This window comes from Cyprinus carpio, chromosome B21 (assembly GCF_018340385.1).
Source record: "Cyprinus carpio isolate SPL01 chromosome B21, ASM1834038v1, whole genome shotgun sequence".
Classification (NCBI taxonomy): domain Eukaryota; kingdom Metazoa; phylum Chordata; class Actinopteri; order Cypriniformes; family Cyprinidae; genus Cyprinus; species Cyprinus carpio.
The window spans coordinates 2,573,280-2,594,928 of NC_056617.1; the positions used below are offsets into that span (position 1 = coordinate 2,573,280).

At 34.7% G+C, this 21,649-nt stretch overlaps 1 protein-coding gene across 1 annotated transcript in view; it reads right to left on the reverse strand.

Moving 5' to 3' along the window:
- LOC109080730 (WD repeat-containing protein 7) overlaps positions 1-21,649 on the reverse strand; it is a 109,365-nt gene that overhangs the window by 41,497 nt on the left and 46,219 nt on the right. Inside the window, 2 exon segments of the mRNA XM_042747827.1 lie at positions 11,375-11,488; positions 20,049-20,172. Coding sequence (XP_042603761.1) covers positions 11,375-11,488; positions 20,049-20,172 — 238 coding nt within the window.

Sequence of the window (21,649 nt, forward strand, 5' to 3'; positions counted from 1 at the left end):
CATTAATTTTATCCGAAACAAAAATCGATAATAATATTATGATGGGTAAATTAGGTAAATGTCATCATGATGGGTAAATCAAGACCTGTCCTACATTATTATACTGTAACACACAGAAATCTGTCACATTGTGGATGTTAAATGGTTTAAAAATGACATCTGATGAAAGAAAAACCAAACCACACTGACCACATTTCACATTAACAAAGTTAAACCGAGACAAACATGCCAACATTATTCAATATCAATGTTTGCTGATATTTAAGTTACACTAAAACTCATATTAAAGAAAAAGAAATACTAGACATGCACAATATATACAGTATGTTTCAGCCATTTAAATTGGTTTCTTTAGATCAATAATAGAAATGCATTTTTCTTTTCTTTCTGTGTTTTGGTAAAAACACTAAAAAAATCTAGATTTATCCAGTTGATATGTTAATAAAAAAAAAAAAAAATTCCATCATATTATGTAAGCACTTATTAATCTTATGACATATAGACCGAATAATTATTACATATATTTAACAACAATTATTATACAAGTAAATAATTATTTGTATATAAGAATTTATGATTTCTGAAGGATGATGTGAAGCTGAAGATTGGAGTAATGAAGCTGAAAATTCAGCTTTGGTCACAGGAATAAATTACATTTTATAATATATTCACATAAAAATATATATATTTCATTCAAGAATATTTTACTGATTTTATTGGATTTTTTTTTGTCAAATAAAAGCAGCCTCAGTGAGCAGAAGACTTCTTTTGAAAACATTAAATAAAATATCATTACATTTTATTATATTTTACATTTTATCAACAAAAATAATATTAAATAAACCTTTTTTTTATCTTTTTTTTTTTTTTTTACATTTAATTTTGATGTGCAATATTGCAGAAGTTCAATGGGTTACAAATGGCATTTTAAGAAGGAAAACCAAGCCAAATCAAACCGAGCCAAACCATTATATCTTGTTAAAGCTCAAGCGTGGCACGTCTGTGACTGAACAGAATTTTTTTTGCATGCGTGTCATCTGAAACGTGTGCAGAAGAGAGAGGACCAGACACAAGACGTGCTGCATGGAGACACCAGCGTGATATTGTGTGTGTGTGTGTGTGTGTGTGTGTGTGTGTGTGTGTGTGTGTGTGTGTGTGTGTGTGGGACAGACGTCCCCACAACTTCCAGTAAGGTAAAGCGCCGGTGGGTTGTGGGTGAGATCGATACTGTGGCTTCCAGCATCAGAGAGACAGACAACACTGCAGATATGAAGACGACATAAACTGAGGATATGGTCAATATTACAGAGACTACTGGCTGGTCTGGTGCAGCCTGGTTCAGTCCGGTCTGGCCTATGGGGTCAGATGTCAATAAAGCCTTCAGTATAAAAATGACCATTTACACTCTGAAGAATCATGTACAAAAGTTTGGGAATGGTAAGATTTTTAATGTTTTTAAAAGAAGTCTCTTCAGCTCACGAAGGCTGCATTTAGTTGATAAAAAAAATCCCCCCAAAATTGTGAAATAATATTAAAATTTAAAATAGCCCTTTTTAATGTAAATATATTGTAAAATGTAATTTATTTCTGTGATGCGCAGCTGTATTTTCAGCATCATTACTCCAGTCTTCAGTGTCACATGATCTTCAGAAATCATTCTAATATGCTAATTTGCTGCTCAAGAAACATTTCTGATTATTATCAATGTTGAAAACAGTTGTGCTGCACAATATTTTTGTGCAAACCATGATGCATCTTATTTTTTAGTATTCTTTGGTGAATAGAAAGTTCAAAAGAACAGCATTTATTTGAAACTGAAATCTTTTGTAACATTATAAATGTCTTAACTGTCATTTTCGATCAATTTAAAGCATCCTTGATGAATAAAAGTATTACTTTTTTGTGTCTGTGCTGATTAAAACAATTTAAAACATGAATGTAAAACTACAATATTAAAAAATTGTGCTGATCAATTATAAAACAGCATATAACTGATACAAACCAGTTATTTAACATTAAAACTGATGCTGTGATTTCTGCATTGTAAAATAAAGATTTGACATTAAACAACATACGTGTATGTTTGATCAGTGTTAGCGCTCCCTGCTGGTTAAGCTAGTGAACACATGCACGCTCATCAGATCTCCTGCATTAAGAGTGTTTGGGTGTCTGCTTTAGTTTCTCATGTCGTCTGAGAGGGAAACGCAGTCTTTACTCTCAGGCCTGAACAAAGTGTCTATTTTCCTCCTTTTAAAATGGTGCATTAGAAACAGACCTTCACCTCATAACACACTGAAAGCGTATGACACACACACACACACACACAAGCAGATTCCATTAAAACTGGAACGTAAGTGGCCGTTTAAGGGAGTGAAGCTCATCCAATTTAACATTCACAAAAGACGGTGGAGCTGCTCGAAGGAAACAGCCTTGAAGACGATCAGCTCTAAAGCCGTGATGGCTCTTTGAGGATGTTTCTGCGATTAATTGATTAAAGAAAGAGAGAGAGAAAGAAGCTTTCTCTGTCTGTGAGATCAGGTGCTTTCTTGCTCCCTTTGAAGGGTAGTTCAGCCAAAAATGAAAGAAAAAAGAAAAAAATACACATTCACTTATTCCAAATATGCATGAAAAGGAAAGATTTAGCACAACGTTCGTGCTGCTAAAGTATGACTTCAGAAGATCTGTTGTTTCATGATGCTTTGTTCCATTCACTTTCACTGATGAACAGAGCGGCGTATACATTCTGTGTTTTACGTGAGAAGTCAGTGAGGTTTGGAACAACATGAGGGAGAGTAAATGATGACAATTTTAATTATTAGGGGAACTGTCCCTGAACCAATGGTTAGTATTTTCATAATAATAATACAATAAATCATAAAATATATAAAGATTGTGCAAAAAAAGTTTTAAAATATATAGGGGGAAAACATGAAAAACATATAGGGGAAAATATACAAATAATCATGAAATATATAGGGATATATGAAAAAATTTAATATATGGGGGAAAATGTGAACTAATGGCGGGTGGGGTCACAATATATATGGGGAATATATGCAAAAAGTGGGGTGAAATATTAACAAAAAATAACTGAAATACATCATGGCATCATGAATAAATCTGTCTATTAAGTATCAATGATAAATGTAAGTATATGCAAAAATAATAAATATTTAATTATATGAGGAGTATGCAAAAATACCATAAAATATATGGGGGAAATAAGCAAATAATTATGAGAAATATTAATAAAAAAACATGAACTAAAATATGAATTAAAAAATAATGAAATATATGAGGAGTATGCAAAAATACCAAAAAAACATAAAATACATGATGATGACGACAATTATAATTTTTGGATGATATTAAATAATGAAATAGAAGGAATATGCAAAAATATAAAATATATGGGGGGAAATATGCAAATAATCCTGAAATACATGGAGGCAAATCTGTAAATAAAATCATATTATAAGGAAAATATAATAATATAATAAAATATATATTGAGGAAAATATGAACAAAAACATGAAATACATGATGATGATAGATTTTTGAGACATTTTTGAGTGAGCTGTCCCTTTAAGAATCAGAGAGAAATGCCAGAGTTCCTTCAGGCCTCTCTAAACCAGGGAAGTTTGAGAGCGAGTGCTGATGTCATCAGTATACTAGAGTGCAAACACAACAGAAGCACTGAACGAAATCAACCTGAACACACACACACAGCCGATCAATCAATTCTGCAATCTAATTTTATTCTTTGCTCTTTTGCCTTTTTTGCTGCATGGAAGCAGTTCAGAAAGAGAAGATCCAGAGAAAGAAGGAAACAAAGAAAAAGAGATAAAGAAAGAAGTGATCAGTAAACAACTTCTTCAGACGACTCACTTGACTGTTTACACACGCCCACACACACACACACACACACACACACACACAGAAAGAAAACATAAAAAAAAAAAAAAAAAAAAAAATATATATATATATATATATATATATATATATATATATATATATATATATATATATATATATAAAATATATATTTTTTAATGTATGAGGGGAAATATGAAAATAAATGATTGAAAATATGAAGAAAAAAAAATCATGAAATATGACGGGGATTTAAAAAGTATAGGCTAAAATATGAACAAAAATTAAAGATATACCTGTAAAAATATGCAAAACAAATTATGGAATACATGGAAATAATATGCAAAAAATAATGAAATATATGGAATGATATGCGGGGAAAATAAAAAATAAACATGGGTAAAATATGTAAATATCTGAACATATTTTAGGAGAAAATATGAAAAAATATATATATATTAGAAAAAACGAAATACATTATTATTCTAAAAATACAAAAAAAAAAAAAAATCTTACTGCATTTATACAAAATAATCAAAGGCTATGACACGACTATTTAGCTAGATGTGTGTGTGTGTGTGTGTGTGTGTGAGAGCAGGTGCAGTCTCTCTGTGTGTAGTCAACACTAGCTGGTCTTCAACTTTGTCAAATCAGTCAAAAAAGCGCCTATTAGCCTCTGAGTGTGTGTGTGTTGTGTGTGTTGCACCCGAGCAGGACCATCTGTCACCCCCCTCCTGCCCCTGTCACCCCCCGTCCTCTGTTACCCCCTGATGGGAGCAGGCGTGCTGCTCTCTGGGCCGTTTCAGGGGGTTTAACCCTGCGATATCCTGCCAGCAAAACTAACGGCCCGCCTCTTACCTCCACTCACTAGTGCTGTTCACTAGTACTAGTGCTGATCACACCTGCAGCAATAAGCCTTAAAGTTTGTCTGTGTCCTAAAACACTCAGAACACCCTAACAACTGCATACCAACAAACTACACACTCAAAACACCCTAGCAACTGCACAGAAACAGCCTAAACACTCAAAACACCCTAGCAACTGTATAGCAACAGCCAAAACACTCAGAACACCCTAACAACTGCATAGCAACAGACTAAACATTCAACCCCCAACAACTGCATAGCAACAGCCAAAACACTCAGAACACCCTAACAACTGCATAACAACAAACTAAACACTCAAAACACCCTAGCAACTGCATAGCAACAGCCTAAACACTCAGAACACCCTAGCAACTTCATAGCAACAGACTAAACATTCAACCCCCCCAACAACTGCATAGCAACTAACCAAACACTCAGTCTCACCCTAGCAACTGCATAGCAACAGCCTAAAACACTCAGAACACCCTAGCAACTGCATAGTGACAAGCTAAAACACTCAGAACACCCTAACAACTGCATAGCAACAGCCTAAACATTCAGAACACCCTAGCAACTGCAAACAGCCAAAACACCCAGAACACCCTAACAACTGCCTAGCAACAAACTAAACCCTCAAAAAACACCCTAAAACAACTGCATAGAAACAGGCAAAACAACACCCAGAACACCCCTAACAACTGCATAGAAACTAACTAAACACTCAAAACACCCTAGCAACTGCATAGCAACAGCCAAAACACTCAGAACACCCTAACAACTGCATAGCAACAGACTAAACATTCAACCCCCAACAACTGCATAGCAACAGCCAAAACACTCAGAACACCCTAACAACTGCATAACAACAAACTAAACACTCAAGAACACCATAGCAACTGCATAGTAACAGCCTAAACACTCAGAAACACCCTAGCAACTTCATAGCAACAGACTAAACATTCAACCCCCCCAACAACTGCATAGCAACTAACCAAACACTCAAAACACCCTAGCAACTGCATAGCAACAGCCTAAACACTCAGAACACCCTAGCAACTTCATAGCAACAGACTAAACACTCAAAACACCCTAGCAACTGCATAGCAACAGCTAAACACTCAGAACACACTAGCAACTGCAAACAGCCAAAACACCCAGAACACCCTAACAACTGCCTAGCAACAAACTAAACACTCAAAACACCCTAACAACTGCATAGAAACAGGCAAAACACCCAGAACACCCCTAACAACTGCATAGAAACTAACTAAACACTCAAAACACCCTAGCAACTGCATAGCAACAGCCAAAACACTCAGAACACCCCTAACAACTGCATAGCAACAGACTAAACATTCAACCCCCCCAACAACTGCATAGCAACAGCCTAAACACTCAAAACATACTAGCAACTGCATAGCAACAGCCTAAACACTCAGGAAACCCTAGCAAATTCATAGCAACAGACTAAAACACACGTAGAACACCCTAGCAACTGCATAGCAAGAGTTTAAACACCCAAAATACCCTAACAACTGCATGGCAACAGACTAAAACACACTCAGAACACCCTAGCAACTGCACAGCAAGAGTTTAAACACCCAAAATACCCTAACAACTTCATAGCAACAGCCTAAAACACACAGAACACCCTAGCAACTGCATAGCAACAGCCTAAACACTCAAAACACCATAGAAACTGCAAAGCAACAGTCATAAACAGTCAGAACACCCTAGCAACTGCATAGCAACAGCCTAAAACACTCAGAAAACCCTAGCAACTGCATAGCAACAGCCTGAACACTCAGAAGCCCTTAAGAACATCCTAAACACACTTTCCACAGCAACAGTAGAGCAACAACCACTCAAAACACCTTAGCAAAGCCCTAGCAAGCACCTAACCTAGACAATTCTCAGAACACCCTAGCAACCGCATAGCAACAAATACCAACTACATTCAATACTTTTACATGATTCCAACAGCAAAAAAAAAATAAGCTCTGATTCTCTTCACCGTGTTCAGGTCACAGGTTTCGCTCTGGACATCAAAGTTGAATTTTTAATATCCGTCTGTCTAAATTTCCCCAGTGTGGAGCCGCAGCACTAAATTATTAATTTTCATGTGTTTAATGATCTTGGAGGCTGTTCTCTATCTTAAGAACAACCTTACTGCGCCATTATGACATCATCATCAGATCTGAATCCAGATCAACATGTGACCGCTGAACACACTGATATTGTGTTATGCATGAGGTTATTCTTAAAGGAACAGTGCACTCAATCTGCCCATTCATGATTCTGCACAGTCAGTTTCCATCAACACACATCATTTCTTGAAGAACATCAATCCAAACAACCAAGCTCAAGGGTCTCACTGACTGTAGATCACTAAACCGCAAAATCACTTCATAAAAAATGATGAAGTCATGAATGGAAAAAAAAATCATGAAGAATCACAGGTTTATAGATGTTAAGACCCTTGAGTCTGGAGAAACTGCTGTGTGCAGACACACAAACAGAAGGTGTTTGGTTTAGTGCTCTTGAAGGAATCACACGTGATGATGCAGCTGCTGGAATCATGGCTTATTTTTCATTTATTTGGGCTTTTATCGAGTCACTGTTCGTTTTACGAGGATCCAGAACAGCCTGAGGGCAAACGCTCCCTCACACACTCATAAAGCCAATGGAGAACCTCCTGATGAACACACTCAACACAAATACACGGCTAAATCTGCCACGAGGTGGTTTTAGCTCTAGCTGATCTACGGGCCGCTAAAAGAAAACAATCTAGGGTGTTTGTGGGGGTCAAAGGTCAGAACATGAGCATAAACGTGATGGAAACAAATCTGGAAGTCCTGCAATCCGAAGAGATAAGAGATGACAGTAGAATAAAAATTTTTTAAAATTGAAATAAACTCAGACCGTTTAAAATTAAAGCTAATTTAACACATTAATACATACTATAACAGTAATGAACAGATGAGAAGAGAGCTATGTTGAGACAAAAGGAGAACTGAAGAGATGATGAGAGATTATAGGTGAGATGATAAAATGAGACATGAAGAGAAGAGAGAAGAAAAGAAGTGAAGAAACAAATCATAACAGAAGAGAAGACATGAGATGAGATGTGAAGAGATGAGGTGATACAAGAACAGACGAAAGAAAGGAAGTGAAGAGCCTGACAGGTGTCGTGACCTTTGACCTTTGACCTCTGAGAGGCTGCAGCGCTCGTCTCGTTCGTTCTGAGTCCTGAGCGAACGCGCGGAGCCGGTCTGAGACAGAGACTAAGCGCGGTGCGTCGGCGCTGTCACGTTTGTAAAATGATCATGTATTTGTAAAGAGGTTACGCAGCGCTAACGTGATTGTGTGTTTGCAGACTGATGATGCATTTGAGAGCTGAATTCTGCGCAGTCGAGGAGTTCTCCATCTCTGTCACGATCAGGCGGACGACTCATCCGTCCTGGGAAATATTAGACGTCCAAACACATATAGTTACAGAAAAAAAAGCTTTCACAACTCAAATGAAAACACACACACACACAGCGGCTCTGCTCCGCCCACTTCCTGTAACCGTAATCAAACATCATGACATCCGAGGTGGGGGTGGATTCACTCTGACCTTTGACCTCTTTAGCTCCTAATATGACAGTGAGCTGCTTTTGGGACTGACCGCATCTCCCACACACTCACGTTTCTCTTTCACTACATCACAGACGTCCAGAGATGAAATGGAAGCGTTCATATTGACATATGCAGGGATAAACAAAACTTTGAATCATTATTTTCCTGTAAATCTGCTTTTAAACAATCTGTATTGTATAAAGCGCTATATAAATAATGGTGACTTGACTCATATTAAAATTGGAAATGAACAGTGACTTGGGGCAAAAATGTCACCAAAATAACCAAAAATGACCCACTAATTGATGATAAGTGGGCAAGACATGGCCCTGCACAAACTAAATCTGCTGTATTACAGTTGTAGCAGTAAAAAGGAAATGTGAATATTACTGAAAAGTGTCAATTCGCATCATTACATTTAGATTTAGTCATGTTGCATCAGATTTCTTCACAGGTTTTTGCAGCAGTGAGCATCACTAGTTTTATTTTAGTATTATTTATATTCTATCACAGTTTTTATTAGTATTTTGAATTCGATTTTTTTGTTTATATTTGCTATGTGCTTGCTTATGTCATTTTTATTATTATTATTGTCATTATTAGTAGTATTTTTGTTCTTTTAAATATTATCGAATAAGTTAAAAAATATATTTCATTCAGCAATTTTAGTGCTTAAACGTCAGTTTCTAATTTTTCATCTAATATTTGTATCTTATTTCATTTCAGCTTTATTTTAATGAACAAAGCTGTTTTTTAATAGTTTTTGTTAATAATAATAACCGTGTTAATCACACAGAATTCTGTTGAATTCACCGAAGGGGTGTTTACACAACAATTTTTTACGCGTTTTGGCCGTTTATTTATATGCCAATGGATTGTAGGAGGCTGAAAATGTGAACATTTGAAAACAGACTTCAAAGTGCCAGTTTTTGAAAACAATACCGTAATTGTTTCTGTGCAAACTACGAAAACACACATCTGTGAAAATGGTGACATCATGAGCATGCATATTGCACAATCGCCAACTGCTGGCCTAGCACGTAAAATGCAGCATTTTTTGTCGTTTTCGCAGGTTGTCCTCTATATGCGAAACTTTTCAAAAACACAACAGAAAAACTAATTCTGTTATGTCCATGCAGTAAAAATGACATGCATTTTCCCCAAAAACATAAACATGTTTGCTTTTTTAATCAATCTGAGATCAATCAATAATACACACGAAACACAAACACTAAACTGACATGCAGAGGTTTATAAAGTCACAGTTCTCATGCACGTCAGTACTGCTCAGCTGGTTAAGGAGGATTAACAGGAAACGCTTTCATCACATTAAGGTGAGACACTGTTTATCTCTCCATCGATCCTCTCTCTATCCAAACACCCTTCTATCCAGTGTGAAAACCTACAATAATGAGCCAGTTTAGGTCTGTATTTCCCAATGAAAGGAACCTGTAGGCTGGAGCTTGAGTTTATCGTTGTGAACGGATGCGATTTGTACTGAATCATATAAACCTGAAAAAAACAGAAGCATTTTGTAAAGCCATGCTATCTATCATATAAACATGAAAAAACACACACACACACACACACACACACACACACACACGTCTGTAAAGCAATCACTGTTTCTAGCACTACTGAAGTCCAGTCGGCTCTCTGCGTCCAGTCAATAACACAGACATGCTCGACGATTTATCATTTTCTACTCTCATTTTTCACTTATTGACATTGTTTTTCCATTTATTCTGCAGAATTAAATCAGGCGAACCGTCCGAGTCGAGAGCTGCCTGTGTCACACACAGTCTTACTAAAATCCTGCGTCTTTACAGATTAATAAAGACCAGTTTTGAGCATATTGTATGCATCTTAATCTAATTTATATCCTAATCTAGTTGTCTAATAAACCTGGCATTGTATATTACAAATATTGTTGGCTCTTTGATGAATTGCTTTTGCTTCTCTTTTGTAAACTGCTTTGGATTAAAGCATCTGATAAATTCATAATATATAATAGCCAAATAAATTCTGTTTATGGAAATTCTGCAATTTTATATTACAAAAATGACACCAGATATAATATTCAATATAAGGGTTCCTATCATTAACAAAAAAAAAAATAATAATAATAATAATTTAAAATTAAAAATAAAACCATTAAAACACTTTTGTCACCTGAAATAAATATGAACTAAAAAAAACAATAAAATTACTTATTTAATTTTATTCTTTTTTTTTTTTTTTTAATTTGATGTACTCAAATAACTAAAATTAAAACTAAAAAAAGAAGGCTTTCAACAACAAGCTGGAGTAAAAACAACTATATCATTAAATATAAAATGATGTGTTGAGTGTTGATTATTAAACAAATTTGATTAATTCATTGATTTTTTTTTATTTTTTTGTCTAAATGAAAAATTAAAACTAAATTAATTTTGCTTTCGGTAAATTTCAATGCATCACTAGTTCTAAATAGTGATATTTTAGTACCATTATGGTACCACTATATATATATATATATATATATATATATAGTGTAATAAATAATTTATTTATTTAATATTTAGAATTCATTTTTATTTTTGAATTTTCTGTTTTCTTGTTTAAAAATTTAGACACATTTATTGTGTTTCTGTCATTTCTGTTTTATTTTATAAATATGTTTATATATAGTTTCCATTAATTTTAAAATTTCAATTTTAGTTATTTTAGTAAACCATGCTAAACTAAATTTTATTTCAAGTAATTTTTTTATTTACTCTTTAGTTTACTATAATAACCCTGGTGCCGTAGTCATTAGAAAAACACCTGAACAGAGAAAAACAGACCAAGAAACTGCCGCAATATTGATATTAAATAAAAAAACAGCATTATCACTAACAGTCCTAAAATTTGTACTCAAACTAATATTCCAACAGTACTGGAGCAATATTGTGGTTTAATCTATATTTGGACTGATCAAAAGTGGTTTCAGCCTGAGAACTCAGGAATTTGGTACTGTGGGAATAACATCCTACCTGCAGTGATGTCATCATCTGTCACGTCCATCTCTTCCTCTGGAGCTTTGGTCTCGGTGGGCGGGGCTTCTGCAGGGGGCGGGGCCGGCTGGCCGGACTCGGGGGCGGTTCCCGCTGCAAACAAAACAATCACAGAGTGAAAATTCAGCTTTTGCCGCGGCAACTAAACGGCATTTTTCTTGTCGCCTCTTTTCCGCAAACCTCGTTAAAAAGCTCATCAGGGTTTATTGGTGCTTTGCATTATCAAGGCTTTATTAAGCTTTAGCGCCTGATTACCGCCATTTCCATTCGGCGCTTATCCTGGAATTACCAATTAAAATAAGCTTTTCATTAAAGAGGCTGCAAATGAATCAATGCTGCTTAAAGGTGAGAATGAGCTAATCTAGACGGCGCGCTAATTAATGAGACCCCCAGACCCCCGCCAACCCTCGGCGGAGAGAGAAACTGGACTGAGCTTTAAACTCTGTCAGACTGATCACGATCTGACTGAAAGAACATAGAGAAAAACACACGCGAGAGCAGAAAAACAAACCCGCACTGACAGGCCAACGCAATGAGAGATATCTGCATTAACACAGTCCAAGAAAAGTCACTACATTTTTTTTTATTAAATGAAAAGCAAAATAAAAAATTAATAAAACAAAATCAAAATAATAAATAAAATTAATTCTCATTATTACAATGTGAAAAATGTATATCTAAATTGAAAGTATTTATACTGTACTTAATTGACCTTAATTTGATCTTATTTAAAGAAAATGTTGTATTACAAAAAAAGAGAATAAAAGAATAAACACTGACATCATTTTTTAAATTTATTATTATTATTATTATTAATGGACAAGACTGACTATTCCATATGTGTAACTAATAATCGATGAAAAAGTGAAACTGAAATAAAATAAGTTGAAGTGCTGAAGTTAATAAAACTAATAATACAAGCTAAATATAAAATTAAAAAGCTAAAAATAACTTAAATGAATCAAAACTAAAATAAAACTAATTTACCATTATTATCATTATATTAGTTTTAATTTTAGTCAATGCTTTATTAATTTTGTTGTGTTTGTCATTTTTATAATTTTTTTTAATGTCTATAAAGTTTATTTGTATTTAGTTGTTATTATTTTTATTTTTAATTTAGAATTTAATTGTTTTATTGTTCTATTCAGTTATAATACTTATTATATAATTATTGTTATTCAGTTAAACTAAATAAAAAAGCTGCCTTGCATAGATAAAATAAAATAAATTAAGGTTTAGTTCATATATATTATTTTTTTTTTTTATTTTTTTTTTTTAGATTTATTTATTTTTGTTTTTATGGTTTTAGTTAACTATAATAACCCTGGGACAAACAGGTGCAAGATCAGACTCCCAAGTAAATTAAGTCTTATATTAAAAATGTATTCTAAAGGAGCATCACAATCACATTGCATTTTCTTAACAGAAACGGCCATCCCACAATGCATAGCAGCCATATCGGTGAATAAAATCCACCCAATATGACAATCACTTTTAAATAGAAATTCCATTTGATCATAAAAGTAACATTTAAAATTGTTACAGTTCAACATATTTGGAACACATTTGCAACATTAGATGTTCCAAATCACTCACTCAAGTGGCTCCAATTTCAAAGGCAGTAAATAAAAGATGGCTTATTAGCGTCTGGTAAAACACCGCCCCGTCTGAATATTATAGTGAATTCATGACCTGGACATTAATTACAGGACGTCACCACAGTGTTTGATTTGTTAAGCGTGATAATGTGAGCCAGACGGTTCACGAGTGTTCGGTTTTGACGGCTTGAGCTGTGATTGTGAGTTTTGTGTGTATTCAGTGAGGCATATAAACACAAGACGACTTCACAGCGGGATATCAACACACAAACACACACACACACACACACACACACACACACACACACACACACACACACACACACACACACACACACACACACACACACACACACACACACACAGAGCAGCTCATAATTCAGAGATGCTGCTCGGTTGGGTGAAATCGGCCTCCAGCAAGGTCAAACGGCCGTGTCAAGCTTGACACACTGCTTCCAGCCGGCCTTGTTAACCCCATCCATCCATCCATCCTCCCTCTGCCTCCACCCTTTGTGTGCTCACAGGGGAGCGCTCTCAGATTCAGCCCAGCTTCTCAGCACCACCTGACTGTGATTTCATACACACGCCACACTCCGACCACATTATGACCACCAGCACGTCAACGTTAGAGGAACAAAAGGACACCCAAAACACAATGGAGTGAGAGAGCGGTTTCTCTCTTTATCTGAGACAATACATGCTTCAAGCTTGTGCTGGAATGCTTTCTGAGCCTCTTTACAAGGTTCATCATTCATTTCAGATCATAAAAATACATTAGGATTTTAAATGTAACAAAAAAAAAATAATATATATATATCCAAAAAGCAACCATTTAAAATGTTTAATTTTATCATAAATATGTGCTGTGAATTTTTATGCTTATTAGAGTATTGTATTTGCATACTTAAATTATATACTAGAGAATGCAGAGCTAAAAATATAAATGGAAAAAAAAATGCACATATTAAAACAAAATAAAATGAAACAAAAACTTCCATGCAAAGCAAATTTTAATAAATCTTCACACCAGGATTATTACCTAAAAAAACTATTTTATTTCAGCTAGTTGCCAAGGCAACATTTCTCATTTTCAAGTTGAAGTACTAAAATAATAATAATAATAAAATAATAAAGTTTAATATTTTTAATCAAAGAAAAGTATAGCAAAAAATAATAAAATTAAAGTATAAAAATATTTAATAATGATAAAAGTAGTAAAACAGATGTAATCATAACTGAAATAATAAATGAATTAAAAAAATTAAAAAAAATATATATATATATTTTTTAAATTATTAAAACCAACTAAAATCAAAATGAAAACAGAAAATATAATGAAGTCAAAATATAAGAATTATTATAGTATGTTTTAGTATATACATACAGTATATTGCCGTATAATGAAAATGAATGGTGACTATATCTGTCAAGCTTCAAAAAAGACAAAAATTTAACCGGTCCTAGGCATTATATTCCAAACTTTATGAGGTCATATGACGACTTTTTCTGAGGAATAAACTGCAATTTTAGTTGCAGATCTCAAATCTCATTGGTTCTTGCACATACAGGATTCACACTTAATACATCAAACCAGATTCACTGCCAGTAATACCAAAAGGCATTAGTTTATCATCTCGTAAATGATCATAATGCATTATGCATTAAGAATTACTGCATTAAGAATGAGCATAACGCAGCGATGCATTAAGAATAAGAATGGTTTGTGTTTTTACAGTCTGAGGGCAGAGTCCGAACTCTTCTGAAGGTAACTGACAGCTCGTCACGGACGCTGTCGATAGAGCTTAAGTTGTAAATAACCCAGAATATTCCTTGAAGATAAACGGCTGGTCTGGAGGGTTTTTAGCGTGAGCGTGTGTGTGTGGATGGCGTTCAGCCTCAGGGTGTGTGTGCGCGAGCTGTGTGGGATTATAGAGGCACATCCGCGGGCCGGAGCGCTCTCTCACGGAAGAACCGCCCCAGGCCTGGTTTAATCACCCGCTCATCCGTCCCTCCCACTGCTCATCACCCCAGGGGATGCTGGGAAGGGTAAATCCCAGCCCTCAACATCCTAACAGGGGAGCCAAGCTTGAGGAGCGAAGGTGAGGGAGAGAAAGAGGAGGCGTGTGAATGAATAGATAGAACAAGCCAAGGAAGGGACAAATAAAACAAACTACAATAAAATAAAAGAATAAATTAATTAATAAAATAAAGAGTAAAATAAAAAACTATTCAAAATAAATTCAGAGAGATATTCAAAGAAACAAAAATATTATATAGTATAAAGTTAAGATGTAAAAATAAATGTTAAAAAGTGTATATATATATATATATATATATATATATATATATATATATATATATATATATATATATATATATATATATATATATATATATATATATATATATATATATATATATATATATATATATATATATATAATAAACAACCAAAGGAAGAGAATAACACAAATAAAGTAAAAGGAAAGGAAAAGGAAAAATAAAAGATAAACTGTACAATAAAAAAATTATACTAAAATAAAATAGATTGAAAGACAAATATAATATAATAGTTCAAATCTAAAAGAAATAAGAAAGGAAAAAGGTAAAAGAAAAATAAAAATACAAAAAAAGAGGAAAACAGCACAAATAAAACAAAATAAAAATAAAGAGAAAATAAAATATATAAAAAAATTAAAATTAAATAAAACACAACATACAATACAATAAAATAAAACGTTATGATATAAAATGAATATTTTTTTTAAATAAAAACAAAGAAAATAAAAAGTTAAAATATAATAGAAATACAAGAAAATGTATAAAATGCAAAAATAAAACAAAAGAAAAATAAAATATTATTTTAAATTAAATTAAAATAATAATTTCCGATTAAATAAAATAATAAATAAAAAAATAAATAAAATAAAAAAGTCAAAAAAATAGTTAACAAATAAACAAAAACTAAAAAAAAAATGAATTTTACAAAATTAAATGTTAATGATTGTGATATCAAAAGTTTTGGAATAGCTTCAGCAATAAGAACTCCTAAAAGTTACAAGTGTTGGAGGGAAGGTGAGAGAACGCAAAAGATGAGGAAAAATAGACAGCAGTCATTCATTCATTCATTCAGATGATCAAAGAGACAACAGCTGCCTGAGCGAGTGTTTCTGTCTCTGTGTGTGTGTGTGTGTGTGTGTGAAGTTCATGGAGGTCTTCTTAATGAAGTGACGGGTGAATAGAGCCCAGAACAGAGGATCTCACACACACAAAAAAAAAAAAAAAACACACACACACACACACACACACACACAGTCAAGCATGAAGTCTAGTCCCCTCTGCAGCCTAGATACTAAAATTAAAACCATAATATAACATTTAAAATACAGTAAAATTGTGAAATGTAATTACCATTTCAAATAACCCCTTTCTATGTGAATCTGTGTTAAACTGTAATTTATTTCTGTGATGCACAGCTGTATTTTCAGCATCATTACTCCAGTCTTCAGTGTCACATGATCTTCAGAAATCATTCTGATATACTGTTTAGCTGCTCATGAAACATTTCTGATTATCAAGGTTGAAAACAGTTCATATTTTTGAGGTAATTGTGCTAAATATAACATTGAGCCCATGACAAAACCCCCAGAATGCACCTGTCTGGCTTTCATTGCGTGTGTGTGGGTTTCTGGTTTACTCTGCATGTTTTTGTGCACAGGAAAAGGTCATTTATTCATTTCCAGAGCAGCTAATGCCCAGCATGCATCGGTGTTGTTTCTGTGAGAGCGAGAGCTGACCTTTAACTGGAATAGAGGCACAGATTCGCTTAAAAACCTTTCAGTCTGACTGCAGATCAAAAGCCGTTGGGCCGGAGACTCGTTCCAGCGCTGCTGCTGACGCCACGCACACATCGAAATCAGTCTGTGTTTATGATTCAGAAATATGAAGAGTAAAATGTGCCATTGAACGCTTGACTCACAGACCCACATATTTATAAACCAGGGAATAAATCAAACTGAGTTTCTGTGGGAACTGACAGCACGAGAACTTTATATTTAATGAGGAATATTATATACAAAACATTTCCAAAAAAAACCTACGGTCAGATATTGTGATTTAATTTGTTCAAAATGTAATGTAATTTGCACCAGATGATTTCAATTCTCTGATTTGCATGCAAAAAAAAATACAATTATTGACTAGATTTGCCTTTAATGTAACACTTTCTCCTCCATTACATTATGCAATAATTTGCAAAGTGAAAATCATTAATTCATTACTAAATGTGCAATTAAATTAAAATTTAATGTTATTATATATCAAATTAATTATAGTATTTTCCCAAAAAAAAAAAAAGCAAAATTACCTGCAAAGGCATTTAACAATTTCACAAAAATGTTCAAAAACATAAACAAAATCTCCAGGAAATGAAAAAATTAATAAATTAAAAAAATTAAAAAGTGCACAAACAAATACAAAAATTTAAAAAAAAATCTCAATATTTGCTAATATTGCTGAAAAATATCCAGTGATGTAAGACAAAATGCCATACGCTGGGATTTAATTTGTTCTAATTATGATGTAAAATCGAGTGTACATTTTTAATCTGCATCATTTTATCTGTTTCCTTTTCCTGTTTTGCATGCAGGAACTAAAAACAAAATGTAATTATTGACTAGATTTTCATTTAATATAATACTTTGTCCTCATTTTATCATTTGCAAAGTGGAAACCATAAGTTTATTACTAAATTAATAATTAAATTCATTAAATATTATATCAGTTATACTATTCACCCAAAAAATCTCTTCAACAAAACACACGATTTGAGGAATCGAGGACGTGTCACATGCTTAATTTGAATTCTCCTAAAACTAACTATGAGGAACAGTAACCGTGAACAGCACTAATTAGGGCTGATGATGTATTGAAATGCCACAAGACAGTCGTGGTGTTACACACCCGATAACTGTGTGTGTGTGTGTGTGTGTGTGTGTGTGTGTGTGTGTGTGTGTGTGTGTGTGTTTGTGACGGATCGCTTTCACTGACCCCTGCAGTCCTGCACACACACACACACACACACACACACAGTATTCTATATACTGTAGGTGACACTGGCTCTGTTCTAAACACTAATGAGTAATCTACTGCCTCCACAGTCAGCGGTCTTCTAAGAACACATCTTAACTGAAATTGCTGATTTATAATGCATATTTCACAATCATGCTGCCAACCTTTCAGATGTTTTTAGCTGATTATCTATAGGGTACAACGGGGCTAAAGGCGCTAAAAAATCCAATAAAATCTATAAAAATAAGAAATATTATTATAATTTAAAATAACAGTTTTCTGTGTGAACATATGCTAAAATGTAATTGATTGATTTAATTAAAGATGAGTTTTCAGCATCATTACTGCAGTCTTCAGTGTCACATGATCTTCAGAAATCATTCTAATATGCTTCTAATATCGAGAAACATTTCTGATTATTATCAATGTTGAAAACAGTTGTGCTGCACAATATTTCTTTGAAAGCCGTCAAAAGAACAGCATTTATTTGAAATAGAAATCTTTTGACATTATAAATGTAAAAAAATCTATATATCATTCTATTTATCATTCCATCTGTCCGTAAGGCCTTATAAACTTCAAGGTTGTTTTTACTTTTTAATTTCAAATCTTTCAAAAACGACTTGACAAGATTTATCTTGAATTGCTAATATGAATTGCTTCAAATTTGAATTATTTTTAGTTCTACTTCTTTGAATTCAAATTCAAACCACAATTCAAATTCTTGAATTTTAACTGGAATTTAAAAGGCATTCTGAATTAAATTCTGAATGGTGCACAATCTTGTTCTCAACACTGACAAAATGCATTTTTCTTTCAAGCTGATATACACATGTATAATGTATAGTATTCCTCTTATGGGAACCAAACCAAACCAAAACTGAACCAAACTGATTTCTGTCCAATCAGACGCTCTCTAGAATGAGAACGCCCCGCCCCTAAAACCAACTGCCAATCACTAGCAAGCAACGGAACTCGATCCAAACATCCCGTTTCAATAAGAAAACCATGAAGACAGGGGAAAAACTGTGCTCAACTCTTTCTTAAAAAGCATAAAGTAGAAAAACAAAGAGCAGAGCGCACACCTGAGACTGAACTGATGAGAACAAACCCGAAGCAGAATGTTTGAAGGACATCAATACAACACAAACACTCAAACAAGACCTGCGGGAGGATCCAACTCGGCTTTGGAGCAAACAATCGAAGCCAGTGTGAAAACAGCCGCAGACACAGCTGGGTTTATCAGGTCTGTGCTGGTAAACCAAACTCAAAGATTCATGACTCAGTCCAGAATCTCCTCCACCGCTCCCACCAGCAGCAGTGAGCCGCTGCATCCACATCCTTTAAAGATGCATCTGACTTCCTGTGTGTGCCAGGAAGTGCAAAACACACTTTCACGGTAAGAACTAAGGGATGTACTGGGATGCTGGCAAGTTATCACAGAAATAAATAAACATTTGAGACAATAAGACAAACAAAAAAACAAAGAAGTTACATTTAATTATTGAATTGTTTTAATTATATTTATTTATATTTAGATAAATGAATCAAAATGTTATATTAATTTACATATTTTATATATATATTTATATATTAATATAAATTATATACTATATAAATTACATAAATATATACATGTAAATATTTTCAAAATATAAACCGTATGAGTGTGTATTTATATATACATAATAAATGTGTGTGTGTGTGTGTGTGTGTGTATATGTGTGTGTGTGTGTGTGTGTGTGCTATTTATACATTTGTTTGTTTTATATTATAAAATGAATACTATAAATAAATAAATAGTATAGAGCGAGAGATAAGAGATAATATATTGCTATAGTTAATGAATACAAGTTATATTTAATGATTTAATCCCTGCCATGGTTTTTTGTTTATTTGTATTGATGCTTTATAATTCATATTGTGTGTGAAATGCTTTCATTATTTGAACACTTGATGTGGCAGAAGTGCGTGACACTTACGAGAGCTGACCACGTCCACATACTGCGGCAGATACGGCGCCCACATGTCAATGGTGTCCTTCCGGCCCGACTGACCGATCCGCCGCAGTTCAGCCAACAGCAGCGCCTGGGCAGCCTCTCGAACCTGCAGCACACACACACACACACACACACACACGTCAGGTTTACACACAGACACCGCAGCGCTCTGCACACCACAGACCGCTGAGATGAAGCCGCAAATAAAGCTCACGCCTGAAAGCAGCCGGGGAAGCCATTGAGAGACGGAGCGTGTCTTTGTCCCGCGGGTTAGCAGGTGCTCGAGCTGCCAGATACGACTGAAAGCCAATGAGAGAGACACAGAGAGCACCCTCCGAGAAAAAGGATTAAAGATGCTTAACAGAGCGTCTCTTTCTTTTCTTTCTCTGTCTGTCTTTCTTCATTTCTCTCTCAGTGTGGTGTACGACACCTCTGCAGTCACGCACGTCACACACACACACACACACACACACACACACACACACACACACACAGAGAGAGACACAGAGACACACACACACACACACACAGAGAGAGAGACACAGAGACACACACCCATGCACGCACGCACGACACACACACACCCACGGACACACGGACGGACACACACACACACCCATGGACACACACGCACGCACGCACACAAACACACACACACAGACATAGACACACACACACACACGGATGGACACACGCACAAACACACCCATGGACACAGACACACACGGAAACACACACACACACACACACACACACACACACACACACAGACACACACACCCATGGACACAGACACAGACACAGACACACACACACACACACACCCATGGACATAGACACACACACACCCATGGACACACACACACACACACACACACACACACACACACATGCACACACAAACACACATGTCACACACACATACGGACACACACATCAGCCACCACAAGGATATGTTTTCTATGTGTATTTACACTGTGATTTGAAAGAAAACAGCACATCCTTGTGGCGCGGCTGATACAGAAGAGCGTAAGCTGTGAGTACAGCTCATATTCTCCAAAAATGGTGCTACGCTGATTTGGAGAGGCACAGAGGAGACGATTGTTGAATAAAGTGGTTATTTTTGTTTTATTTGTGTACAAAAAGTATTGTCGTCGCTTCATAACGTTACGGTTGAATCACTGATGGTATTCTGACGATGCTTTTCATATTTTCCTGGACCTTGACACTGTTATTTATTTGGCAGTCTATGGGACAGTCTCAAGTTTACCGGTTTTCATCCAAAATATCTTAAATTGTGTTCAGAAGAAGAAAGAAGCTTTTACTGGTTTGGAATGACATGGAGGTAAGTGATTAATGACAACATTTTTATTTTGGGGTGGAGTATCCCTTTAAGCATTTTGTTTTACGGGGACACATTTGTGTCCTCATAAACCATATATACCAGTACACACACACACACACACACACACACACACACTCTCACGCTCTCACACACACCATACATTTTCATTACTTGAAATAAAATAAAATGTTGAAAAAATAACTTATTTTATTTAAGCCAACTGTCAAAGCAACATTCT